At 49.4% G+C, this 27930-nt stretch overlaps 1 protein-coding gene, 1 non-coding gene and 1 pseudogene across 7 annotated transcripts in view; 1 reads left to right on the top strand and 2 right to left on the bottom strand.

Annotated features, from left to right (window-relative positions):
• Positions 1-20797, bottom strand: part of LOC105731852 (probable E3 SUMO-protein ligase RNF212) — a 56391-nt gene extending 35594 nt beyond the window's left edge. For 2 of the 6 annotated variants that reach the window (XM_064365196.1, XM_064365215.1), the window contains exons 1-3: positions 19261-20223; positions 15210-15271; positions 4223-4297 (exon numbers count right to left, since the gene is read on the bottom strand). In XM_064365196.1, coding sequence (XP_064221266.1) covers positions 4223-4297; positions 15210-15271; positions 19261-19498 — 375 coding nt within the window. In that variant the 5' untranslated portion in view covers positions 19499-20223. Of the gene's footprint in view, positions 1-4222; positions 4298-15209; positions 15272-19260; positions 20226-20647 lie in introns of those variants that run through there. The other 4 variants (XM_064365211.1, XM_064365199.1, XM_064365214.1 and 1 more) reach the window with 4 other exon arrangements.
• Positions 28-3753, bottom strand: LOC105731850 (uncharacterized; annotated as a pseudogene).
• Positions 20798-26863: 6066 nt separating the features above from the next.
• LOC135272143 (small nucleolar RNA SNORA48) lies at positions 26864-26996 on the top strand. The gene has a single exon (XR_010340241.1). It is a non-coding gene; the product is annotated as a small nucleolar RNA SNORA48 (small nucleolar RNA).
• Positions 26997-27930: the final 934 nt, after the last annotated feature.

Here is a 27930-nt window from a genome sequence, read left to right on the forward strand (position 1 = left end):
TGAGGCTGGAGGGAACGTCAAGACAGCTCACAGTGCTTGTTTCACGTGTGTCCTGCCCCCACAGATGCCCAGGACCACTGCCTGCCCAGGGCAGATGCCCCACACAGGTGGGCAGAAAAAGCGTGAGTGCCAGCAGGCAGGGCCAAGGGCAAACACAGGCGAGGCTTACCGGGCACAACAGGAAAGTCTCTCCAGCAACCTGCTCTGTTTGAGTTGTGAGTGGTGCTCCCGCCGGGCCAACCACAGGGTGCTGTCCCTCTGATAATGGCAACTGGTTTAAGGAATGGCCTCCTGACCAAACAGTGCTGGACCAATGTCGGGAGCGGGTGGAAAGAGCCAGCACACAGAAAGAGGCCAAGCGCGACCTGCAGAGCCGGCACATGCCTAGTGGGCCCGCCTGCACTCCCAGAGCCAGCCATGCCTGACACCGGCACCCTCCCTGGTCTTCCCGGTTACAGGAGCCCCAGATTCCATGCCTGCTGTCTAGACAGCTTGAACTGGGTTTCTGAGAGTACCAACATAAGGAAGAAAGAGAGGCCTGTGATTTACTCAGAGGAAGAGCGAGCTACTCCATACAAGCCAACTGTTCAGACAACGGTACCTTCCCTCTGGAAAGGCCGACAGACCACAGGGCTGACTGTGGCTACACGGGGGCTGAACGCCAGCATCCTACAGCTCCATCCCCTACTGCACTGCACCCCACCACCTGCCTGCGATGGTAACAAGCATGACGGAGGGGCCTGCGTCTGCCCACTGCTCACGCCCGGCGCAAACACAGGGCAGGCTTCTTCCCTTCTGTGGAAAGGCAGGCCCGGCACACGCTGGCCTGTTCCCATCCTCCTCCATGAGAGGCCGTCTCCAGAGGACAGGGCTGCACAGGAGCCCTTCTCCAGGACAGCAGGGACAACAGTCTTAGGGTCTCCTGGCTGCTGCGTCCTCGGAGTGACTCGGAGCTCTTGAAATCTCCCCTACTCAACAGGGGACTGTCTGTCCACCAAGGAGGGAAGCCAGTCCTGGATGCTGCCCCATGGGCTATGAAGAGGAGTGGACAAACTCTCCCGGCCGCCCTGACGGGTTCTCATGCACATCACTGGCCACAGCCGGGGCACCTTTGCCACCTGTGCCGATGCTTCTCAAGTCCTGCTGCCTGTCGGAGGCACCTGCACGTGCCCTCAAGGCTCCGCTCAATTGTGCGTGTTGTGAAGCTTCTCCCAAGCACCCTCAGTGGGAACATTCCACCCTGCAGGCGAGGGCCTCTGCTCCTCAGCTTCTCACGCTCGCGGAGGGACCTGCAGGCAGATGCGCCTGGTCCGGACTGTAGGGGGTGCCCAGTCTGGCTGTTCTTAGAGAAGGGCCTTGGTGAGACGACAGTCAGTCTGGCTGGCCCTGATTTGGCACGGCAGGCATGGCTGCAGCAAGGACTGGGCTGCAGGGAAGGGCTCTAAGGGCACCTGAGCAGCAGATGGGATGAGTTCTACTGCGTGCGGAGCTGGGGAGCCTCTCATGAGCTTGGGGGGCAGCTGATGTCCGTGTGTTGTGGGCTGTGCTAGGGGAGCCACACAGGCCTGCGGCCTCGCGCTGCCTCTGGGGTTTGTCTGAACTCTGACCAGTGTTGGGCCCCAGAGACTTGAGACACTGTGTGTGGCCTCAGAAGCGGATAAATTTTAAAATAATAAAACAGTTTAAAAGGAACAGTGAGTATTTATCTTGCAGAGAATATGCCTCTTGAACTGAGCCAGAGAAACAGGTCAATGAAATTACTGCAAAACTCCAGGGCTGGGATGGTCACGGAGGCTGTGCTGGGCCAGGTCGGCCCAGGGCCCCAGGGAAGAGCTGTCCGGTGATCACGCGTGCTTTGCCCACATCCCGTCAACCGGCGGGCAGCGAAGGCCTGAGAGTGAAGGCAGTGGGTGAGAGCGCAGGTCACTCACACGGCCTCTCGTGAGGCATTTGTGCCGAGAGGCCAGGAGAGGCAGCTGCCCGGTCCAGAGCACGCTTCTCACTCTTCGGTTCGCCACCAGCTCTCCTCCTCGAATGGCCTGTGCCTGCGTTCGTCAGCATGAGCTCCTGACCACGCCAGGACCAGGGGCTGCAGGCTCAGTGCTGACAAAGCCTGTGGGAGGGCAGAGGCTGGGTGGACAGGACGGATCTTAGAGGGGTTATCGGGAAGAGGAAGATGTTTAATCGCTACCAACTAGACTAGGGAGGGGACTGGGGCAGGTCGGTGCTGAGGTGGTTTGTTGACACTGTCCCAGGGCGGGTTCCAGGGCCTGGGCCTTGGGGCTCAGAGTTTCGGTCTTGGGCCAGTTTTGCACTTTTAAAAATCACTGAGGACCCCAAAGAGCTTTGCTTATGTGGGTTTTATCTGTCGATTTTTACCCTACTAGAAATTAAGACTGAGACAGATTTAAATGTATTTATTCATTTAAAAATAACAATAAATCTATTATATGTTAACATATTGTAACAAATATTACAATATTTATGTTATATTGATACAAGAGCATAAATATTAACAGTATCACATGTCACGTAGCTGCTGGAAAATTCCACCTTGTGCTTGTGGCACCCAACTCTGCAGTGTGACTGACAAACAGTGGGGCTGTGAGGTTGCTGGGCAGAGACTGTGCTGCCCAGGTTGGAGCCAGCCATCTCCACCGTCCAGGCCTAAGGGCTGAGAGGCAGAGCAGACATGGTGGCTGGAGGGGCTGGTCTGGTCAGCTGGGTCTTCTCTCCCGAGACAGCGCCTGGCCTCTGTGGAGGCTGCTCTGGGAAGGCCACTGCACTTGGCAAAACTACACCGGAGCATGAGCCTGTGATAACGTATGTGTTTTATGAACTCAGTGACTTCTGGCCCCAAGGGGACTTGTCTTGAATGAGGGTCCTGCTGGGACGGAGCAAGGTGGGCAGGCGAGGTGCGTCCTGGATGGTGTTTCCACGGGACTCTGGCTGGGCTCCGGATTCCAGCGTCCTGGTCTGCGTGCCTTGCTGTGCTGGCCCAGTGTTCTCTGGCATCTCCAGCTGCTGCTCGGCTTCCATGTGTTGAGCCTCTGAGCACCTCCCGGGAGGATATGGCTGGGCATGACTTGAGATGGGAACAGCCCCAGGACAGCCTGAGATACTGTGGGGGATTCAGGCTACGTAAGAACAGCCCTGCGACAGTCTGAGATACTGTGGGTGATTCAGGCTACGTAAGAACAGCCTTGGGACAGTCTGAGATACTGTGGGTGATTCAGGCTGTTTCGTAACCAAGGAGTCTTGCTGCAGGAGGACAGCCTCCCAGAGGAGAGAGAGGATAGTCCTGGTGATCTGGCTGACGACAACCCGAAGGCACAAGCCTGGGAAGGAGAGTGACATGCTGGGGTCCTTCCTCAGCCTCCTGCGTCAGCTCCTGGCTGCCCCGACTAGGCCTCTTTCCCCACAAGGCAGATGGGAGGTGGCCAACGGTGGGATCTGTACTCTTCACAGAAGAAGGAAAGGAAGCGCAGGGTGGGGGCCAGGGGAAAGACCCCTTCCTCTCCTGGCAGCTTCCCCCCAGACTGTCCAGTGACATCCAAGGAGGCCCGAAGTGCCGCTCAGCATGTGGGTGGGCACAGAGGACAGTGACCTGCATCAGAAGCTGGCGTGGGGAGGCTTGGCATGCAGGTGCGTGCTGACTGGGAAGAGGGTCAGGAAGAAACAGGTAGAGGATGGACAAGCCACAGCCATGAGGACCGGCACAGCAGCTGGCAGAGCTGCCAGCATGGGGACCATGGAGCCAACACTGCCACATGGGGCTCAGCGGGAATCGCGGGCCTGGCCAGCAGAAGGCCCGGGCAACTGTCAGGAAAGGACAGCGTCAAGAAGAAACCTGCTTCCCCGAACCCAGAGAGCCCTGACCTGTGAGGAGGACTCCCAAGCCTGAGATTCTAAGGTGTGAATATGGGGAGGGGCTGTCTTTCCCAAAGGACCCCAGAGCTGACCGAGACCACTTTGTCTCAATGGACACCAAAAGCGCAAATGACAGTAAAATAGATCAAATGGACTCTGTCAAAACCAAAACCTTTTGTATGTAAATGTATCACCATCAGGAAAGTAAACGTGCAAGCCACAAGCATTTTGGCAGAAAATATTGCTGACGAAATATCTTCAAAGGAACTTGCCTCCAGAACATGTGAAACACGTGGTCTTGGGGCAGTGCAGCTGGCCCACCACAGAACCAAGCCGCCCCTCCCACACTCACCTTCGAGGTCTCCCTGGAGTACTTCCTACACAGACTGTCTATGCTCATGAACAATGCCTGGATATCTGAGTCAGTCTGAAAGAGAAAGAAATCACTCTACATTTCTGGCGTCTAATAAATGCTTCCGGCCACCAGTTAAAAACCGTACTTCAAGACCTAGAACTAGCTGTAGACGACTCAGTCCATTGTGAATGGCCTCTCAGGGGCCCTGCCAGGGACAGCCCCTCATCCTGGCTGCATCCCTCTGAGGGCTGGGCTGGGCAGTGGTGAGGGCTGGGAGGCAGAGCGGCCTGGTAGCTGCCGAGCCCCTCTGGGGTACGACAAAGACGCGCTCGCTCCTCAAAAGGCTCTTGGTGAGGGCAGAAGGTCGCCGTGAGTGAAGGCCTCCAGCCCAGCCTCCTGCACAGCGGTGACATACTAAAATCAGGATGATGGTAAGCTGACAAGTGTAACTTACCACTATGTAGTCACAAGTACATGCTGAGTTATTTAAAAAGCAAGTGTAAGAACTTAAGAAAGGACGCAGGTTTAAGAAACAGTGTCTGGTTATGAGCCCTCATGCAGACACTCCCAACTTCCTCCTAAAGTGCCTACAGCATGCCCTGCCTCACCTCCTCACACCCCTGGCCTCCCTCACTTTCCCCAACCAGGACCACATTAGCACAAAACACCCAGCGACAGCTGTCCTAGGCATGGAGCTGCCGTGAGCCAGAATCTCAAGCAGTCCAAAGAAAAGGGGCTAGCGCCTGTAATCCCAGCATTTTGGGAGACCAAGGTGGGTAGATCGCTTGAGGTGAGGAGTTCAAGACCAGCCTGGCCAACATGGTGAAATCCTGGTGAGGAGTTCAAGACCAGCCTGGCCAACATGGTGAAACCCTGGTGAGGAGTTCAAGACCAGCCTGGCCAACATGGTGAAATCCTGGTGAGGAGTTCAAGACCAGCCTGGCCAACATGGTGAAACCCTGGTGAGGAGTTCAAGACCAGCCTGGCCAACATGGTGAAACCCTGGTGAGGAGTTCAAGACCAGCCTGGCCAACATGGTGAAATCCTGGTGAGGAGTTCAAGACCAGCCTGGCCAACATGGTGAAATCCTGGTGAGGAGTTCAAGACCAGCCTGGCCAACATGGTGAAATCCTGGTGAGGAGTTCAAGACCAGCCTGGCCAACATGGTGAAATCCTGGTGAGGAGTTCAAGACCAGCCTGGCCAACATGGTGAAACCCTGTCTCTATCAAAAATACAAAAATTACCTGGGCATGATGGCAGGTGCCTGTAATCCTAGCTACTCGGGAGGCTGAGGCAGGAGAATCGCTTGAACCTGGGAGGTAGAGGTTGCAGTGATCGAGATCACACCACTGCACTCCAGTATGGGCGACAGAGCAAGACTCCATCTCAAAAAAATAAACAAACCCCAAAACCAAAACTATTAGGGACAAACACCGGAATGACAAGATGTAGGAAGAGCCTTGTGCCTCCTCCCATTCTGTGGTTCAGGACGGTGAGCGCGTAGAGGGTCAAGACAGTCATCTGAGCCCCTCCACCGACCACCTGTGGCTCCCCAAATCTCACTGAAATGACAGAAAAATTAAATTTAGGAAAAAATACTCAATTTGTGGTAGAAAACAGGAAATGATATCTTGAATCGACCAGCCTCTGAGGAATTCCGGAAGACAGAGTATAGACTGGCTTAGATCAGGATTAAGGCACCAGTGCCAACACCCAGGGCAAGTGCAGGTGAACAGGTCCTGGAATCTACTCCAGAACCCACTCCCAGGCCCCTACAGGCAGAGGCCAAGCAGAGCATCACGGAGGTGAGCTCCTCTGTACGAGGGACTGAGACCCAGCAGAGGGGAGACCTGCTCTGGCTCGGATGGGGTTGGAGTTCCTGCGTAGCACCCCCCATACACACCAAACTGCAAAGGCACAGGCAGTGTATCCAAGGGGTCAGGGGTCAGGAGCTCAGAGTCCAGCCTAAATCCAGCTCTGAACACCTTTCACTTGCAACCCTGGTTCTTCACCTAATTCCTCCGCACCTCGGTCTCCCCGTGTATACAACAGAAGCAGAAACGGTACCCCCTCACCTCTGGCCATGGCAAGCACCAAGTGACACAATACAGGAAAAGTGTCCCCAGCAGAGCGTGGCCCATGTGGGTGCACATGGAGTGAGGACTGTCACTGTTATCTAAGGTGTATTATAAATACACAGATGCCTCAAAAACAAGACCAAGGGCTCCATGGACCAAAAGTGGGAGCAACTGAAGAAGCTGTCACAGATCGATCTGCCCCGCTGCCTTCTGGGTGAAGGGAACTGAGTCATTCTACACATGACAGAGACCCCAGAACGGTCCAGGAGATGAAGTGGAGACAGAACAGCCAAGAAGTCTACAAAACTAACAAATGACATCACAGCACAGATGCACAGACCTCAGGGAGGCCTGGGCAGGAGAACACGGACAGCCATTCCTCCAGCCCCAGCACTCATGTGGCAGAGAGTCAGCCATGAGCCAGAGCTGCAGTTTTCCAAGTGCTAAGGTGCATTTATTTTCAACAAAGAATTCTAAAGTCTATGAAAATGAGCTTCAAGAAAAAGAGGCATTTTTTTCAGACAAAAACTGAGAATTTGTCACTAACAGCCCAGCACTAAAATAAATAATAAAGGAATTCCCTGTAGGTAGGAAAAATAGTTCCTGATAGAAGCACGGAGGTTTGGGAGGCAGTGAGGAGGAGGGAAGAGAGGAAAACAGGGGGAAATCTAAATGAGTATTAGCCGTCCACGGCAGCACTGCATTGTGGGGCTTTAGCGCAGGGAGAGCCAGTGTGGCTGGAGGAGCAGTGCGGAAAGGCCAGCAGAGGGCGAACCTGGTGAGAGCTGAGGTCCCCGCATCATAAGTTACGTTAGACTTCTAAAAGTCAAGATTGTTTGCACAATCCCCAGGAAAATCATAAGCTAATATTTTCTTTTTGGATTTAGTTTTTAAAGGGGGGTGTGTGCTCCACAATGGTACCGTAACGGGCATACACAATTAAACCTCACAGCGTGACCGAAGGCCTTAGCGGAGAAGATCAATGCTGGTGCTGACCAATCGAGGCCCCTAGGCCCGACGGCGCAAGCGGAACGGGGGCACCGCAGCGCTGGGTCCACAGAGCTCTCCCCACGCAGCTATAAAGGCGTGCTGCCGGCGATTCGCTGTCAGACACGGGAAAGGGGCGCTGCGAAAGAGCGCTCTTCCCGTCACGAAGGCTGACTCAGCCACCCCAAGTAGGCGGGAGGCGGGGTTCTCTGGCTAGGAATGCCAGCCCTACTTTACTGTCTTGAAATAGACACAGACTGTACTGGCTACCGCATACTTTCCTTGGGGTGCCAGGCTTATGGGGTGCCAGGCTTACACAGGATTGGAGTCTCGGCTGTCAACGCTGATTTCATCTTCTGCTTGCCGCTTGCACAGACTTTGCATGGCTTCAGAATTGTGCAAAGCTGATTGCTCCCGTGATACTTCTAGGGTTCTGTCTCATTTTGTGTTTCTGTCAAACACTCTGAAGTTATTGTTAAGACCCAGTCACAACCCTGTCAGATCCATTCCAACAACACTGAATTTGTCAGACATGTGGTCATTTTCACACAGTGCAGTTTACTTCTGAGCTACTCATGCACCTGTTACATTTCCATAGGCATTTTCCATACACACACACACACACACACACACACACATACACACACACACATATGTATTTGAGATGGAGTCTCGCCCTATGGCCCCGGCTGGAGTGCAATGGTGTGATCTTGGCCCACTGCAACCTGTGCTTCCCAGGTTCAAGCAATTCTCCAGCCTCAACCTCCCAAGTAGTTGGGATTACAGGGGTGCACTACTGAACCCAGCTAATTTTTGCTATTTTCAGTAGAGATGAGGTTTCACAACGTTGGCCAGGCTGGTCTCAAACTCCTGACCTCGGCCTCCCAAAGTGTTGGGATTCCCGGCGTGTTTTACATATTGAAGTTCCAACTTCTGACTAACAAATGGTCTCCATCTTCATATTTGACCACTATGGCTGAATTTTACATCATAAATAAAGAAGATGATTTCAGACAAAAATGACCCATTCCAGAATCATCAGGTTCTTCAGTGCAGAACACCTATCACAGAGGGCAGACGCTCTCACGTCACATGAGCGAATGCTTCCTTTACTGCTGCTAGATACAGACGTGCGACAGCTGTTCGGATGGAGTTCTGTGGCTGAAAGCATCTGTTAACGCTCCCATATTGTCAGGCTTGATAGCTACAATATTAAAACTCCTGTCTATAATTTCCAGATGTCAAAGATTTGATTTTAATCTGCAAATCACCTACAGATAAGTATGTTTCAAAATCACGAGTAGCAGGAATCGCGTGGATGTGACGAGTACAAGCGCTGGCAGATGCCCTCTGCGAAGTGACCTCAACCGCTCGACCCGGGGGCCTAGAGACTGGCGCTCACAGTGCAGTAACCGTGGCAGCTTCTCCACACATGCCATCTTCCTCTCCAAGTGACATCCTCCTGGTCCTCTGTCCCTTTCACTGACTTTCCATAATTTCATTCTTTTACTACTGGTAGACAATCAAAACTAAGCGGAAGTTTTCTCAGGTAACCACCTAGTTTTGTTGAACTTTTTCTTTTCTTTCCAAACTTTTCAAGTGGTGGAACTCGGGCTCATGGTTCTGAAAGGTTCCGTAAACATGGTGTTCCCTTCTGCTTGAGATGAGCGTTTGTTCATTTGCTCCTGTTGAAGGATCATGACTCTGCCACTTGTACCTCCAGTTCCCACTAATTCTCCAGAATGATTAAATTCTATTATGGAAGAAAAACGCTAATGAAATAGTTGTGGTCAAAAGTTACGGAAAAATTAATAAAATTCAACACCACTCCTGACATCATCTGCTACATCATCATTCACGCTCTCTTCACCTCAGAGACCACCGCTATCCTTCCCTCCTCCAGCTCCTGCAGTGGGGCAACGAAACGCACACGTGCCGCCATCACGTGTCGCCTTGTGGAGTGCTCGTCCTTCCCAGTGCGAAAGTATCTGCACACACACCTAACAAAGCTTGCAGCAGGGGCTAAACTACTTTCCTTGACCTAAATGTTGATAACAACCTGATTGTGAAAAATTTCCTGAGGTAAACACTTACAATGTGTGTACTTGTCTGTGTTATACTTCAAAGTTCACAGAAGTAATATTTAAAAATTAATATACTTCTAGGTAACACACGGGTCACAGGAGAAACTGAGTAGAAATTTCAAAATTGACGATAAAAATGTAACATCATCAAATGTGTCTCCTGCAGGCAAAACTGAACAGAGGGCAAAGTATGAGCCTATCATGTAAAGGTTACAAAGAGAAGGCTGAAAGTTAGTCCTAAGCACCCACCTGAAAGAACAAATTAAGCCCAGACAAAAGGGAAATGATAAAGAGAATTAGCAAAATCAGAATCAAATATAAAACGGACACGATCCATAGAGCTAAAAATTAGTTTTTCGAAAATACAGTTGTCTTTTAGTACATGAGGGGAAGCTGCTTCCAGGACCCCAAATGTGCCAAAATCCAAGCACACTGAAGTTCCACAGCGGGCCTTGTAGAACCTGCATATAGCAAAGGTCAGCCCTTCATCTGAGCAGCTTTTGTATCCCCTTAATACTGTATTTTTGATCTGCATCTGACTGAAAACAAATCTATGCATACATGGATCCACACGGTTCAAACCCGTGTTGTTTGAGAGTCCACAGTACCAATGAAAATCACTAACATTTGGCACAACTGGTCAAGAGAAAAGAGAATTCATAATGGCCACTATTCAATGACGGGCATCACTGCAGATCTCCTAGACGTGAATACGCGAGGATTACAAGCAAACTGATGACAAGAAATTTGAAAATTCTGATGAAATGCACTAATTTCTAGAAAAATACAATTTACTTAAATTGACCCAAGAATTAGGAACTTTAAATAGTTGCATGTCTAATAAAGGTATTAAATCCCTAGTTTAAAATCTTTCCACAAAAAACTTACCAGGCCTAAATAGTGTTACTCCTGAATTCTACCAAACATGTAAACAACTAACCCCAATCTTACAAAAAATTTTCCAGAGAAAAGAGAAATAAAAATAATTTACAACTTGTTTTATGAAACCAGAATAAACCTGATTTACCAAAACGTGAAAAACGCATTACAAGAAAAAAAATATACAGGTCCGGCTCTCATATGAACAAAGGTACGAAAAACCCATGCAAAATAGTAGCAAATTGATTTTACTTACATATACAAGCTATCTTATATCACTACAAAGTTGAATTTGTTCCTAGAATCTAATGTGGGTTTCAAATTCTAAAAATAAATGCAATTCACCACATTAACAAAATAAAGCAGAAAAATGAAATGATACTCCTGCCAGCTGTAGAAAAAGCTAATAAAATAGTTATAGTCCAATAATTATAGAAAAATTAACAAAATTTAGTACCATTCATGATGATTTAAAAAAATCCTTAGCAAAAAAACTCGATGCAGATGTAATACTTGGGCAAATGCTGAAAGCTCGACCCTGAAATCAGGAAAACGACAAAGGTGCCAGCTAGTGCCGACCATTTCTACTCAGTCCTGACCTGGAGAAAAAGGAAGGAAGGATTAGAAAGAGAGCTCTAAAGCAGTCCTTATTCAAAGATAACATGTTTGCATATGTAAATATTCTGGCAAAATCTACACACAAACCGACAGAGTTATCAAGTAAAATTTTGCAAGGTCACTACTGAAAGTTAAGAAAATGAATTGCATTTTTACATACTAGCAATAAGCATTTGAGATAAATTTTTTCAAAACTACAACAGTAAGCCAGGCACGGTGGCTCATGCTTGTAATCCCAGCACTTTGGGAGGCCGAGGTGGGCAGGTCATGAAGTCAGGAGTTCAAGACCAGTCTGGCCAACATAGTGAAACTCTGTCTCTGCTAAAAATACAAAAAATTAGCCGGGTGTGGTGATGTGCGCCTACAATCCCAGCTACTTGGGAGGCTGAGGCAGGAGAACCATGTGAACCCTGGAGGTGGAGGTTGCAGTGAGCTGAGATCATGCCACTGCACTCCAGCCCAGGCAAAGAGTGCGAGACTCCGACTCAAAAAAAAAAAAAAAAAAAAACTAACGCTGATGTCCAAAGCCTCTCTAAAGAACAGTAAGTGCAAAATAAAAATCCCAGCAGGATTCTGTGTATGTGTAAATTGATGAGTTGCCTCCAAAATGTATATGGACATGCGAAGATAAATGCAGGCCAATTGCTATATCAGACAACCCCAAATCTCAGTGGCTTATTGTGGGGACACTTGTTTCTTGCCCATACAACAGTTCAAGACCAGGTGGGTGGCCTTCCACGCAGGCCCTGGGCCCAGGTCACCTGCCCCCAGCAGCTCTGCTGTCTTCTCCTGGGCATCTGTGGTGAGGGAAGGGAGGTGGAGGGCTGTTCAGGGGGCTGTTTTTATGGGCCAGGCCTGGAAGTGGCCTTCATGGCTCTTGCCTGCATTCCAGCATGGGGAGGCAGGTGTGGAGAATGAGTACAGCCAGGTGTCCTGGAAGAAAGGGAGCAGGTGTGTGGACGACCACCCAGCCTGGCCTGGTCTGCCCTTCTGGTCACTGGTATCCACATCACTCCTCCCCTGCACAGGAAGCCACTCCCCAAGAGAGGAAGGTCCCCAACACCACCGTCACTGTCCCTGCCATAGCTCAGGTTCTTGGGCAGCAGGTGGTCCCTTCCCTCAGGTCTTGGTCTGGCCTGCAATCTATGAGCCAGAAAGACAAGGAATGTGTCTGCATCCTCGCCATAATCTGACGTTTGATGGGGGCATGCGGCAGGACGACTAAGCAACGCTCCCAGCCGCACCGAGCAAGAAGGAAGAACACAGGTCCACGTCACGAGGCGCATAAGGACAGACCCTGCGGGGCTCCTCCCCTGGGGAGAGGCTCGGCTGGACTGCAGCTCTGCCTCCTGGGGGAGCTCTTTTGTCTGCTCTGTCCGGACCCTGGTTCTGCTTCCTGGGGCTCCTCAAGTGAAGTGAGGCAGAAGTGCTGCCTCAGCCTTTGGGGCCCTCCCCCCTAGAGACGCATCTCTTACCACTTGGAGTTCAAAAGTAACTGGCATGTCCATGAACGTGGGGCGTCCTCGTCCTTCATCTCCTTCCTGTAGCTACTCCTTTCCACATCTGTGTAAAAACCGGCCTGGTCTAGCCTACACTCTCCCCCCTCGAGGAGGCGGAGGCAGGGGGAGCACACCCCTGCTCTGCTCCGTGCTCACAGAGTCTTCCTTCCTGGCACCTGGCCGCCTCCTGCATCCCACAGGCACCGGCTTCAGTCTGCCCTGCTCCCTGGCCATCCACCACCTGGCCAACATGGTGGTGCCCCGTTTCATGCGCTCAGTGGAGTAATGGAGGATTTTAATGACAAACAAATCAATATATAAATATATCTCAGGTGGTGACACACGCTGTGAAGCAGAATAACACAGGTCCAGGGACTCAGTGTTGGAGGGTCAGTTTTATACGGTGGTGTCTGCCACAACACGGGTCTGGGGAAGTCAGCTTACAACATGTTTTATTTTAAAGAAAAAACAACATATTTTATTTTAAAGAATAAACAACATGAGAATAGAAACCATCAGAGGATCCCGTACTTAGGATAAGAACTGCTTTGTGAAACTGCTTTCACGGATGTGCTCACACACGATGCCTCCACGTGCAAATGCACACCTTGCCATGATGTTGAGTGTCCTTTCTATCGCAGGTCAGAGTCAAAGAAGCCACCATGACACAGAGCAGTTGGTGATGTCTCCTGACATTCCACAGACCTTCAGGCTGCGCGGGATAGAGCCTGTGGCCATCTGAGAGGACATTCCAGTCAGAGGGAGCAGGAATGCCAGGCCCTGAGGTGGAAGACCCTGGCTCCTGGAGAGGCTGCAGGCCAGAGGTGCTGCCTGGCCACAGGGCCTGCAGGCGTGGGGGACTTTGGCATTTGAGCAGCTCCCTCTGGCTGCAGGGTGGAGAAGAGGCTCTAGGAAGCCAGAGTGAGAGGAGGGGGAACCAGCACCTCCCATGGCGGGTAGAGCAACAGGGAAAGGAAGACGTGCTTTGAGGAAAGACTCCTGAAGGAAGAGCCCACACAATCTGTGATGGTTTAGAGAGAGAGAAGCAGAAACAACTTCCACATTTTAAACAACTTTACTTACTCACACACATACAGACACACACGCTCACACACACGCAGACACAGAGAAAAAAGAACACATGCTTTTTTTAAACACACATTCAATATGAACAATTACCTATTAAACCACAATGAAAATACTGATAATTAAAATAACCCACATAGCCGTATTCTCTCATCAGAACGTCACAGGACTAAGAATTAACGATGCAAATGACAGGAGACCTAAAATCTAACCACTTACAAATTAAAGCATATTCTTTCAAATAATTCTTGATTAGAGATTATTTAGCAATGATACAGAAAAGCAGTACTCAGGGGATACAGAATAGTGTGCACAGAAGGAAATGATGGCCTTAAACATATCTACCAGGAGACAAGAGAGTGAGCAAATGACCTGAGCATTCGACCCACGCTAGAGAGAAGCCAAGGGCTCCTCCCACCCGCCTTCAGCCCAACCCTGTGACAGGGCTCAGTGCGAGGGGCAGAAACAGGCAGTCACTGAGCCGCCGAGCTGCCACGCGTTTTCAGGAAAAGAAAGCATTTTCTGTTAAAAGTGTAAACATTTAAATCTTTTGCCTTTGCTTTTTCATCACTTCAGGAATTTATGCCACAGAAATATTCTTACAAGTGTGGAGAGATATTGGTGAATATTTGTTCGCTGGAAGGTTGTTTGAAACAGCGAAAAACAAAAAATCCGAAGGCTCTCCGATAGGAAAATGGTAAAATACAACACAGTCGTTTTAAGAGTGAGTGTGCCCAAAATATGATGTCAACTGAGAAGACACCATTTTTATGAAAAGGTAAATCACAATAACACACATAGAACAGGTGCCAAACCCCGGGTCACTGTCATCTCTGGGAAACAGCACCTGGGGACTTTCACATCTGCCAGTATACTTTTCTGTATTGTTTGAATGTTGTGTAACTTTGTATTATATTTGTCATCAGATTAAAAACCAATGATTATATTTGAAATCATCAGGCCAAATGCACATTTTGGAGATCAGGCATAGAAGAGACCTATCCTTGTTTATACCAGTAACGAGTTAAGATGAATCTTTTGGAGAACAAAGGCATTGTTTTAAGCCTTCAGCAGTAATTGATTTTAAACTTACTTTATGAACAACACTTTTTTTTTTTTTTTTGAGACAGAGTCTCGCTCCGTCACCAGGCGCCAGGCTGGAGTGCAGTGGTGCAATCTCGGCTCAGTGCAACCTCCGCCTCCCGGGTTCAAGCATTCTCTTGCCTCAGCCTCCCGAGTAGCTGGGACTACAGGGGTGTGCCACCGTGCCCAGCTAATTTTTGTATTTTTAGTAGAGACAGGGTTTCACCATGTTGCCAGGATGGTCTTGATCTCTTGACCTCGTGATCAACCCGCCTCAGCCTCCCAAAGTGCTGGGATTACAGGCGTGAGCCACCGCGCCCGGCCCGAACAACACCCTTAATTATATATGACCCCTATACAAATCCAAACTCTATCGCCCTCTCAAGGAGTTTCTATTGTGCTGAAGAAATCTATTTAACCCACTTTCATTTCCAGGAACACAGCATGATTCAACAACCTAGGAATAAGGTCGATCTATAGCTGAGAAAGAAGCTTGTACCGAAGTTTAAAAAACCAAACCCTAACTGCATTTTGATTACTCGGTCATCTTTGTTAACATAGCAAAGGGACAGAAAATTTTAGACACCACAAATGACTAAAAATTAAATATCAAGTTTGAAAGGAGATACGACTGTGATCAAGATGCAGATACTATATATTTCAACTTACATGTTTTGAAAGTAAAACTGTACGACAAGGAACTTTACAAATCAAGCATTCGTTCTTTTCACCTATAGAATAAAAATAGGTTTTATTATATTACACTGATCACTGCTTTTAAATATGCATGCATGCAGACTTCACAATGTTTATTCAAGAAACAGACAGTGTTCCAGCACAGGTGCTCATGTTCTGACAGGACGAAGCTGTGGGTATGAGCACAGCTGCAAACATTTACGCACTAACATCCTTTTCCCCTGCTTTGCAGATATGCACAAAAATAGTGACCATAAAGATTAACAACACTTAAGGCTAAGTCTATCCCAGGTGTTTATCACAATTAGGCTTTAAAAAAATAGAACTAAAATTTTTTTTGAGACAAGGTCTTGCCCTGTTGCCTGGGCTGATATGCAAGTGGCATGACCACAGGTCACTGCAGCCTTGACCGCCCCCCTGCCCTGGTTCAATCATCTTCCCATCTCAGCCTCCCTGAGTAGATGGGACCGCAGACATGTGCCGCCATACCCAGCTCATTTTTAATTTTTCTGTAGAGATGGAGACTCACTATGTTTCCCAGGCTGAGCTCGAACTCCTGGGCTCAAGCAATGCTCCCACCTCAGCCTCCCAAAGTACTGGGATTGCAGGCATAAGCCATTGTGCCTGACCATAATTAGTTTATTTTTTTGAGACAGAGTCTCACTCTGTCACTCAGGCTGGAGTGCAACGGCGCGATCTCGGCTCACTGCGACCTCCACCTCCTAGGTTCAAGTGATTCTCATGCCTCAGCTTCCCAAGTAGGTGGGATTACAGGCACCTGCCACCATGCCCGGCTAATTTCTGTATTTTCAGTAGAGATGGGGTTTTGCCATGTTGGCCAGGCTGGTCTTGAACTCCTGACCTCAGGTGATCCGCCTGCCTTGTTCTCCCAAAGTGCTGGGGTTAACAGGCATGAGCCACCATGCCCAGTCCATAATTAGGCTTTACAGTGATATCTTAAATCTAAAATTTTTAACTATTCAAAATGAATCTCAAGCTTGAATTTCTCACTAGTCAGCTTGGAGCCAGGACTGATCAGGCGCTATGAGCCTTCACGCTCCTGTGTTTCTAGGGAGGACACCGGGCCCAAACCTGAACGAGCCCAGTGGCGCTCTCCCTTCCTCTGGGCCAACGCGGCTAAGAACTAGAAACAAACATCCCTTAAGTGAGAGGTGGATTCACAGACTTGCGGATTCCAACACTGCTGAGTCAGCAACGCTGCTGGGCAATCCTGCTTTCCATTTCCCATGGGGCTGTTCAAACCAGGCCCCTCATACCACCTACTGAGGAGAAAGAAGCCCTGGCCCATGAACTACCTCAATGTCTCTGCCCTCTCCTCTAGACTGACCCACCCCAGAACAACCCACTTCAGTCTACCACCTTCCTTTCTGCATTGGAGGGAGCATCTCTTCCAGCCCAAGCCCAGGCTTCACTTGTGCATCCACACTCCCCTCAGTGTCTGTAGCACCCAGCACACAGAATGGAGTCCTACCGTGGAATGGGAGGTCCCCTTCTAACAGCCTCCAGAATTGTCTCTTTTTTTTTTTTTTGGAGATGGAGTCTTGCTCTGTCACCAGGCGGGGAGTGCAATGGAGCAATCTCGGCTCACTGTAACCTCTGCCTCCAGGGTTCAAGCAATTCTCCTGCCTCAGCGTCCCGAGTAGCTGGGACTACAGGCACACACCACCACACCCAAGTAATTTTTTGTATTTTAGTAGAGATGGAGTTTCACCATGTTGGCCTGGATGGTCTCGATCTCCTGACCTCGTGATCCGCCTCAGCCTCCCAAAGTGCTGGGATTACAGGCGTGAGCCACCGTACCCAGCCTCCTCTCTTCATCAAGTTGCCCTCATCCTAAAAACCTCTACCCTTGAAAGTATGTCCCCTCCCTTCTAGCTCTTTGACTAGAAATTCTGGAGCAAGAAAATTTCTCTTAAGCACCCTCACAGCCAGAAAGCATGCAGTAAAAGATTAACAGAGCTGACTCGTAAAAATCTAAAAGTTCTTACAGGGGAGGAGGATTCGGACATGACAGAGAGGAATCATGTGCAGCTGACAGACAAAGGGACTGATACCTGACCTATAAACAGTGCCTACAGCCAACTAAAAAGGAACACCCCAATAAAAGGCTGTGAGGAGACCTGAACAGACATAGGAAAAAGTGCAACAGCCAATAAACACATAAAATGAAGGTCAAGGTCACTATTAAGAGACACCAAAGAGAAGAGAACAGGTGCTCAAGTGTCACTGCAGTAACCAGAAACAGGCGCATCCTTTGTGGGAACATATGGGTCCAGTGTCACTGCAGTGACCAGAAACAGGCGCATCCTTTGTGGGAACATTTGGGTCAGTGCTAATGTGCGCACCCCCAGCCTAGCCACTCCACCTCTAAGAATATATTCCAAAGAAAAAAATCAAGTAAGAGAACACGTGGTATCTCACAGCAAAAGAGCAGAAAATGTCTTTTAGTAGGAAATCAAATAAATTAGGGTATGATAACCAAAAGATATATCATGCAACCGCAGGAATGATGAAACAGACTTATTTTAACATGGAAAGAGGTCCGTGTCTAAGTAATAAAAGCAGATCACTGAATGGTAGACACACTGTATTGTTTCTGTTTTAAAAATTGGCATCTACAGGAAATGCTTGGAAGGATACACACCAGAGTTTAACAAGGGCTTCCCTCCAAGTGACACACCACCGGACAGCTACGGAGCTAGTCAGGGCTCTGCCCGGAGCCTCCAGCCCTTTTCACCATTTTTTGTGTGTCCTCAGATTTGGTGTGGTCCCAACATGCAGCATCTGTGGCTTTTTGGAGGAATGCACTCAGGCCACTAGAATCTGCATTGACCTCAGGCTTTAAGAGCTAGACAAACCTGTGAATCTACACCTGCCCCAGGCCCTTAAACAGTTACCTGCCAACGTATGGTATGACCTGGGTATGCTGACCTCAAAAGCTATGACACTCTGAGCCCTGTCTTCACACTTCCCAACACCACGAAGGGACACGTGTGTCCATCATTCCCAACAACATTATCTTCAGGGAACATTAACTTGGGTCACCAGTGCCCTCCTCACTGGCAATGGATACTTTCAAACCAACGCTTTGACTTCACTGGGATGTCCAGTTCATCAGCATCTTTCTTTTTGACCTGACATCCTTCTACCTTCCGAACCTCCCTCAACAAATGCTCTTTCCAAGAAGACAGCATCTTCTAGCTTCCTTCGCCTTCGGGGCTCTCTACGCTCCAGTGTCTGGGATTATCATCCCATGTTAATGGCTCCGCAGATGCATTCCTGGCTGTCTTGAGTTCCAGACCCACATGTGCCGCTGTCTCTTGTCTCCCCCGGATGGCTCTCACAGGACACATGCCATGTCCAAACGTGAGCTCAGTGGCCCTGCACCCCATCCTGCTGCGCCCCATCGTGCTGGGTTCCCTCCCGCTGGGCTCCTCTCCAGTGTTCTGTCTAGCAGCAAAAACCCTGTCCAGTTCACCAGCCCTTGTCTAAAAGTCTGCTGAACCCACCTAACTTCTGAACCCATCACTGCTCCCCATCACCTCTCCTGTGCTCACCTGCACAGTCCCCCCGCCCCGGTTTCTATCTCCCTCCAATCTACTTTTCACCGGCTGCCAGAGACTTGTGTTTAAATACACACCTGAAATTAGCAGCTCCACTCCTAATTACACACCCAACAGAAATGTGTACCTAAGATCACCAAAGACAGGAGCAAGAAGGTTCACAGTAGCGCTATTTCTACAGCCAAATCTGCAAACAACCCGAATGACCACAGAAGGTGGAAAGGATGAATAACCTGGGTGTATCCATACAATGGAATACCACATAACAGTGAAAGCAGATGGACTACTGTTACATACAAAGACGAACTTTGCTGATCCCACACTTCAGGAGGCCAAGGCGGGTGATCACTAGAAGACAGGAATTTGAGGCCATCCTTGGCAACAAAGGGAGACCCCTCTCTGTGAAAAGTTTAAAAATCTGGGTGCTAGGCTGCACATACCTGTAGCCCCTGCTACCCTGAAGGCTGAGGCAGCAGGATCACTTGAGCCTGGAAGGCGGAGGCTGCAGTGAGCGGAGATCTCACCACCAAACTCCAGCCTGGGCGACAGAGCAGAGCTCTGCCTTGAAAGAGAGGAAGGGAGGGAAAGGAAGAAAGAGGGGGGAGCCACGGAGAGCTGCTCTGCTGTAGGGCTGGTCTTAGGGCAGCATTCACCAATACCCCGTGGGTCTAAGGCCATCTCCGAGGATGGAGGTCAGCACAGCCCCGGGGCTGGAGGGCTGTGAGCCACCGGCACCCAGCTGGCTGCTTTCACAGGGAAGTTCGCTTGGTAAAAGCTCCATGAGCTTTTGCTTCTGTTCTAGTATAAACATCACTTCAACACAAGATTTTCATAGAAAGAAAAATAAACACCTCCCTGACAATGCGACTGCCAGCTTGACACCGGGACCCAGAGCTCCCCACTGAAATGCCCTAGCTTGGCTGTAATGAATACATTTCGAACAGTCCTGCTAACTCCATTTTGCCCACCCTGAGCTACGTCGGGCATTCTGTTCTGACAGCTTGTGGTTTGAGACACCTGCATCTTTGTAACCAATTTTCTGAGAAACAGGGCCCAGTGGCCTCTAACTTGCAAAACCGTGCAACTGCTTACTCCCACATCCCGAGTAAAGAAACAACTTTAAGTAGAACGCTTTTCGTTAGGCACCCCCTTCCCCTAACCTGGTCCTTCTGCTTACCGCCCCTGACCCTTAACTGGTGTAAAAATGCTGACCGCCCTTGGCTCGTGGCCGAGAGGTTTGAGCTCTAGCTGACTCTCGGACACCGGTATGAGAAGTGGACTCTCGAACTCGGAGCGCGGCGCTTCTGCTTAAACTCGCTCGGGTGTGACACCATGGAACAGGGACAGGGTCCTTCACGAGCGCATGGCTGCCACCAGCCCGCTTCTCCCCCAGGTCCTCCGCGTGGGACCCACGGCCCTCAAGCCAGAGCCCCCGGCTAACGGGACCGTGGCCCGAGCCCTCCTCCCGGCTGCCCCTCCCCGCTGCGGCCCGCTCCTGCCCACGTCCCCTCCTGCCCACGGCCCCTCCTGCCCACGTCCCCTCCCCCCAGCACCCTGGTGCCCCCTTCCCCCTCAGACCCCCTCGCATCCCGCGTGGCCACTCCCCTGGCGTCCCCCTCCTCCCTGCACCCCCACACCGCAGCCCCTCACTCTCCCCCTCCCTCCTCGCCCCTTCCCCGCTGTCCCCCTGTCCCCGGCGGCCCTTCCTCCGAATCTCCCTGTTCCCGCGGTCCCTCACCCCCCACTCCACGCGCGCTCTCTTCCCTGCAGACTCCCACGCGCCCCCACGGCCCTCCCGCCTCCAGCCTGCGTTTGGGACGCCCTGACCTTTGCGGAGGCAGGCGTCGCAGTACACGTGCCCGCAGTTGGTGAGGCTGAAGCACGAAGTCCTGTGGGGCGGCTGGAAGCAGCGATTACAGAACACCCAGTTGGCCATGCCAGGCAGGCGACTGCCGCGGCGAGGCCGGGCCCACTCAAGGCCCACGCGAGGCGCCTGCGCGAACTCGACGGCAGCTCCGCGCCTGCGCGAACTCGACGGCAGCTCCGCGCCTGCGCAAACTCGACGGCAGCTCCGCGCCTGCGCAAACTCGACGGCAGCTCCGCGCCTGCGCCCTGGAGCTCGCGCCTTCCCGCCAACCGTGAGGGTTGCACCGCGGCACCCCGGAGGGTGCCTCTGACGCCTGTCGTCGGTCGTTTCGGCTGGAGTAGGCGGAGGACTGCACCGCGAGCACTGACCTGCCGCCCCTGTCGTTGGGGTCCTCAGGTGTTCTGTGCAGGCCCGGCCTGGGTGGTGGGCGCGCGGAATGGCGGCTGCGCTGAGGAGGCGTCGGGCGCGACCGCAGTGGGAGAGGGGTTGTGGGAGCGCCGAGGGCAGGTGGCGCGGGCAGGCCCACCACGAGGGCCGGGAGCTGGGCTGGAGGCCGGGGCGGCCAGGGGACCGTGGGGTGGGGACGGGGAGGAGTGCGGAGAGTGGGCGTGGGGGCCCTGGGAGAGGAATGGGAGGATGGGAGGGAGCGGGCGCTGGGGTGCGGGCGCTGGGGTGTCGGAGCTGGGGCGCGGGGGCTGGGGTGCGGGCGCTGGGGTGTCGGAGCTGGGGCGCGGGGGCTGGGGCGCGGGGGCTGGGGTGTCGGGGGCTGGGGCGCGGGGGCTGGGGTGTCGGAGCTGGGGTGCGGGCGCTGGGGTGTCGGAGCTGGGGTGTCGGGGCTGGGGCGCGGGGGCTGGGGCGCGGGGGCTGGGGTGTCGGAGCTGGGGCGCGGGGGCTGGGGTGCGGGCGCTGGGGTGTCGGAGCTGGGGTGTCGGAGCTGGGGCGCGGGGGCTGGGGCGCGGGCGCTGGGGTGTCGGAGCTGGGGCGCGGGGGCTGGGGTGCGGGGGCTGGGGTGTCGGAGCTGGGGTGTCGGGGCTGGGGCGCGGGGGCTGGGGTGTCGGGGCTGGGGCGCGGGCGCTGGGGTGCGGGCGCTGGGGTGTCGGAGCTGGGGTGCGGGAGCTGGGGTGTCGGAGCTGGGGTGCGGGAGCTGGGGTGTCGGAGCTGAGGTGTGGGAGCTGGGGTGCGGGAGCTGGGGTGGGGTCGGGCCGCTCTGCACCAATCGCTGTGGGGCTAGTGTCCAGGTGACTGCTGGTGCAGAGACCTGACCACGGGAGGCCCTGAGCCTGCTTCCCTTTGAAACAGAGGACATGGCGGGAAAAGGGCCTCTGCTGCTTCCAGCTTCCAGGATGGGGAAGTGACTTTTTACAAAATTGCCCTCCGCTTGGTGCTGCGAGTTTCCACCCGCGGGAACACTACGAAGTTCGGATCCTCGAGAGGCTCGGGCACGTGCTTGTGCGGGGAGAGCTTGGGGCGTTCCTGGTAGCTGCGGGCCAAGTGGCCCCGTGCCCTGAAAGGCGTGGGTAAAATACAGCTGTTTCCGGGGCTTCATATGAAAAACATCTTAGTAATTTTATATTGATTACATGTTAAAATGATATTTTTGATATATTAGGTTAAGTATATATATCACTAGCATTGATTTTACCCTTTCAAAAAATTCTTTTTATTGTGGAGTCTAGAAAACTTAGAACTACCTATGGGTTGGGTAAAGTGGCTCACGCCAGTAATCCCAGCACTAAGGCTGAGACCGGCGAATCACCTGAGATCAGGAGCTGGAGACCAGCCTGGCCAACGTGGTGAAACCCCCTCTCTACTTAAAATGCAAAAATTAGCGGGCATGGTGGCGGGCACCTGTAATCCCAGCTACTCAGGAGGCTGAGACAGGAGAATTGCTTGAATCTAGGAGGCAGAGGTTTCAGTGAGCTGAAATCACACCCCTGCACTCCAGCCTGGGCTACAGAATGAGATTCTGTCTCAAAAAAAAAAAAAAAAACACAAAGAAACAAACTTAGAATCATATATGTAGCACATTTTTATTTCTGTTTGACAGTGCTGATCTATATACCAAGTTTAAAATAGCAAGACCAGCAACATGGCAAAACCCCATCTCTACAAAAAATACAAAAATTGGCTAGGTGTGGTAGTGGGCTCCTGGGGTCCCAGCTACTTGGGAGACTGAGGTGGGAGGATCGCTTGGGCCCTGGAGGTCGAGGCTGCAGTGAGCTTGACGGCACCTGTGCAGCAGAGCAAGACTCTGTCTCAAAAATAAGTAAGAATAGGGTGAGGTGCCTAATCTATCAAATTCAGAAGCTGCATTATAAAAGTAACATTCTATCAATGTTGCAATGATGTAACATTAATTTCAATTTCTGGTGTCTTTGAAATCATTACAGTAATACACATTTATGCAGGTATTTTGATTTATTAACTAAAACATTATCCAAATTATTTGTACTTATTGATAATATTTTAAACAAGCTTCTTAGCTATAAAGAAGTCTTTCAGGTACTTCATTTGGAAAATTCCGACGGAGATAAAGATTAGTATTTGTGCAAAAGCCCACCATAAAACATTGCTGTTTGTATCTTCACTGATCATTCGAAAATTTTCCTCACGGTCCTATGCAGAAAAGAAATAGACAGGTTTAGTGTCATAAAGTACTTAACTCATCATTTCGAGGGGAGGGTCGTTGTGGGCAATTCGAGGTATTTAATATTACCCAGTTAGTATCTTACACCAACGTAGATGTGCTGTCTGCTTTTCTAAGCTGGAATCTGTTGCTTAGCCAAGTATAAAAGAGTAAAAACCAATCTTATAAAAGATGTTTTTGTGTTTTGGTGTAAAATACCAGGAATTTGACCCATTTATATGTTCTCTTTGCTACTATCAGGCAAAGTGGACATCACCCAGTAGTGACAGATTTAATCATTTGAGTCCAGCCTTTATGCCAGGCATTAGGCCAAGCGCTTCCATACCTTATCTGATGTCACACCCTGTCCTTACCTTCCTGATAAGGAAACTGAAGCTTAGAGATGACACAGATTACTGACAGGTGGATCAGATTTAAGCCCATATCTGACCAGCATCCACTTAGTGAAGTGACTCAGAAAGCACCTAATGTCATAAGAATAAAATTGTGACTTGGAAAGCGGGCATACATGAGCCTCTACAAATATATGGGATGCATTTGAAAGCATATATTCATTCTGCAAGCTCACACCCTGTGCTTCTGGGCCCTTTGTTAGGCACAGGGCATAAAAAGATGAATTAACTGAAATTCTCTTTCCTAGAGGAGCTCATGGTCCAGCAGACAGAGTGAAGAAAGATTGCTCTCTCCATTCCCTGTGTCCACACCGTTCTACCTCAGAGAGAGAGTGAGGAACAGGCCGTTCATTCTTTCCTTGGTCCAGGGGCTTTGCGTTGAGAAATGCATTGCTGGCAGCAAGAGATAAAATAAGCTGAGTAGGCAGACTGACCCTTTGATAGTTTTGTTCTTTGACTATTTGCTCAATTTGTTCAATTAGATGTTGAAGCTCGAAGGTAAGTTCATTAACTTTGTCCTTTGCCTGAGCAATGGCCGCATCAAGGTCGTGTTCTCCAACTCGAATATCTAAGTGGATCCGCTGTATCAACAGTAAAAAGGAAAAACGGCGTGTTTTTAAAAACAGCTCCACTCTCTTTCCGTACTTTCTCCCTCTTGTGTCCTCCCTTTCCTCTGTCTTTCCTCTCTTTCCCTTCACCCGTTCCATAAGCAGGGGCACTACTTCATTCTAGAGCTCCCTTTTCCCCTCATTGCCACTCTATTCCTTATTCTACTTGGTAGTCTTTCTTGTAATAATAATGCATTAAGTGGTAAATTACTGACCTTACAGTACATTTATACGTTCCTGAACATCAGATTAACTATTAGGTAAATGACTTTGGTGTGGAGAAAATTTGATTAATGTTCTGAGGGAAATTTTCTTTACGTATAACTAAATTTCCTATTTAGTACAAATGGTTTTCATCAGTTCTGAACCCATTTAGAAAATAGCCAATCACCATCTACTGTGTAAGAGTTTTGTTTATTGGAATTCCATTATTAATTCACCCTTCAGCCTTCACTTGTTTTCAAGCCTGAATAATCACAGTTCTTTTAACCTTCTCTCACAGCTCTTATTTTTCAAACCCTTTAATCAACTTCATGGCTCTCCTTTGAACCCCTTCCAAGCTCTCCAGCTCCCTCTTTGGTCGCTGTGCTGGTATCTGGACGTAGGACTTTAATAAGTTTCTAGCCAGTTTGAGTGTAATGGTTCTGCATACCAATGTCATGCTTGAATAGTGCTGACGCTGTGTGTATCGACAGGGACGTGGGAAGCATATACTCACCAGCCTACTCCCTCCAAATGACACAAGCTTTGTAGAATTAGATTCTAAGCAAATGATGTGTTCACCAGGTGAATGTGAAGTAAAATAGAAAGTTCCTTGTGGGCCATATAACTTCGACAGTATTACCTAGGATTAAGAATTTCCATAGATGGAGTTTATTATTTTCTAGTTTCCATTCTTAAAAATAAATCTACTCTATATTATCTAGTTAAAAATTGCAAAGTTTCTAAAGAAGTAATCAAATGGCTAATAAACAGGAAAAATATTCAGCCTTGCTAGTAATTAAAAAAATTCAAACTGTAGTAAGATAGCCCTTGTTCATTGTCAGACTGACAAAGATTTAAAAGTCTGCAGGGATAGTGTGGAGAAATAAACACTCTCCCACTACTGTTGTCCCACAGAATACCCAAGAACTGTGGGACAATTAACTACAAAAGGTGTAACCTGACACATAATGGGAGTACCAGATGGCGGAGACACAGAGAAAAGAAAAGAAGTATTTGAAGCAATAATGACTGAGAATTTTCCCCCAAATTAATGTCAGATACCAAGCCATAGATTCAGGAAGCTCCGAGTATACCAAGCAGGATTAATCCCCTCAGCCCCCCAACTCCAAAATGAAACCAAAGCTACACCTGGGAATATCTCATGAAAACTGCAGAGAAGCAAACACAAATAAAAAATCTCGAGCCGCCAGGGGTGGGGTGGGGTGGGGTGGGGTGGGGAGCCTTACTTACAGAGCAGCAAACGTGAATACTGCATCTGACTTCTCAGAGATATGCAAGCGAGAAGAGAGTAGAGTAAAATATTTAATGTATTGGGAATAAAAAGCCACTAACCTAGACTTTGGTATCCTGCAAAATTATCCTGCAAGAGATAAGAGGGAATAAAGCCTTTCTCAAACAAAAACTGAAGGAATTTTTTGCTGGTAGATCTGTGTAAGAAATGTAAGAAGTTCTTCAGAAAGAAGGAAAATGATGTAGGTCAGAAACTCAAATCTACATAAAGAACAAGCATTAGAAAACGACTAAGTGGAGGTAAAATTAAAACTTTCTGTTTTCTTATTCTAAACTGACCTAAGAAATGTCAGTTTATTCAAAATAATAGCAACGATGTATCCAATGATCACAGTTTACATGTAAGTGAAATTAATGACAGCCATCATACCAGGGGCAGCAGGGAAGAATTACAAGTATTTTGTGATTAAAAGGCACTTGTGGCCGGACATGGTGGCTCACGCCTATAGTTCCAGTACTTTGAGAGACCAAAGCAGGCAGATCACCTGAGGTCAGGAGTTCACAATCAGCCTGGCCAACATGGCGAAACCCCGTCTCTACTAAAAAATACAAAAAAATACAAAAAAAAAAAAAAAAAAATGAGCCGAGCAGGGTTGTGGGCACCTGTAATCCCAGCTAGTTGGGAGGGTGAGATAGGGAGAATTGCTTGAACCCTGGAGATGGAGGTTACAGTGAGCTGAGATCACACCACTACACTTCAGCCTGGGCAACAGAGTGAGACTCTGTCTCAAAAAAAAAAAAGGGGGTGGTTCTTGCACTACCTGTGAAATGGTAAAGTGTATAGTGTTATTTTAAAGTAGACTTGGGCTAATTATATATAGCAAACTCTAAGGCAAGTTGATATGATAAGAGAGAGAATGGAATCAGAAAATGCTCAATTAAAACCACAAAAAGCATGAAAAAGAGAAGAAAAAAAATGGGACAAAGAGTGAGGGCAGTGACTAGAAAATGGTAACAAATATAGCAGATATTAATCGAGTTTTATATATAATCACTTTAAATGTTAATGGTCTGTGTCTTTGGCCTGGGTAGAGTGGCACCTGGTTGGTGGTGCCCGTCTTATCAGCCAGGGACAAAGCAACCCCTTGTTCATCCCAGCTTAGCTTTTGATCTGTACCCATACCTGGTTCATGCCTTGGACACATGGAAAAAAGTCAGTGGTCTAAATACACCAGGTAAAAGATAGAGTGGGCCAGGTGTGGTGGCGCTCACTGTAATCCCAGCACTTTGGGAGGCCAAGGTGGGCGGATCACATGAGGTCAGGAGTTCAAGACCAGCCTGACCAACATGGAGAAATGCCATCTTCTACTAAAAATACAAAATTAGCTGGGCATGGTGGCACATGCCTATAATCCCAGCTACTCAGGAGGCTGAGGCAGGAGAATCGCTTGAATCCAGGAGGTGGAGGTTTGGTCAGCCGAGGTCGCGCCATTGCACTCCAGCCTGGGCAACAAGAGCGAAACTCTGTCAAAAAAAAAAAAAAGAGAGTGGATCAAAAAATGAGACCCAACTATATGTTGTCTATAAGAAAATCACTTGAAATGTAAAGATCATAGATTAAAAGTGAAGGGATAGGGAAAGATACGCCATGTTAACCTTAATCAAAAGAAGGCTGGAGTAGCTTTGTTAATTTCAGGCAAAGTAGACTTCAGAAGCAATATAAATTATCAGGGTTAATTACATAATGGAGCAGTACATATGATAGAGGGGTTAATTCTCTAAGAAGGCCTTAACAATCCTCCGTATGTATGTACCTGACAATAGAGCATGAAAATACGTGAAGTAAATCCTGATGGAACTGCAAGGAAAAAATAAATGAACACTCTATTATAGTTGGAGTTTTCAACCCCTCTGTCAGAAATGGACACATCCAGCAGGCCGAAATCAGTAGGGACATCGTTGAACTCAGTAGTACCATCAGTTGACTGGACATAATTGACACCTATGATTACTTTATCCAATGATAGCAGAGGACACATTTTTCTCAAGTTCACATAGAACATTCACCAAGATAGACTGCATTCTGGGCCATGTGTCATACCTTAACAAATTTAAAATAACAGAAATCAGTGGATGTTCTC

The sequence above is a fragment of the Aotus nancymaae genome, unplaced genomic scaffold (genome assembly GCF_030222135.1).
Source record: "Aotus nancymaae isolate 86718 unplaced genomic scaffold, 86718_ANA_hifiasm-v0.15.2.pri h1tg000006l, whole genome shotgun sequence".
NCBI lineage: Eukaryota > Metazoa > Chordata > Mammalia > Primates > Aotidae > Aotus > Aotus nancymaae.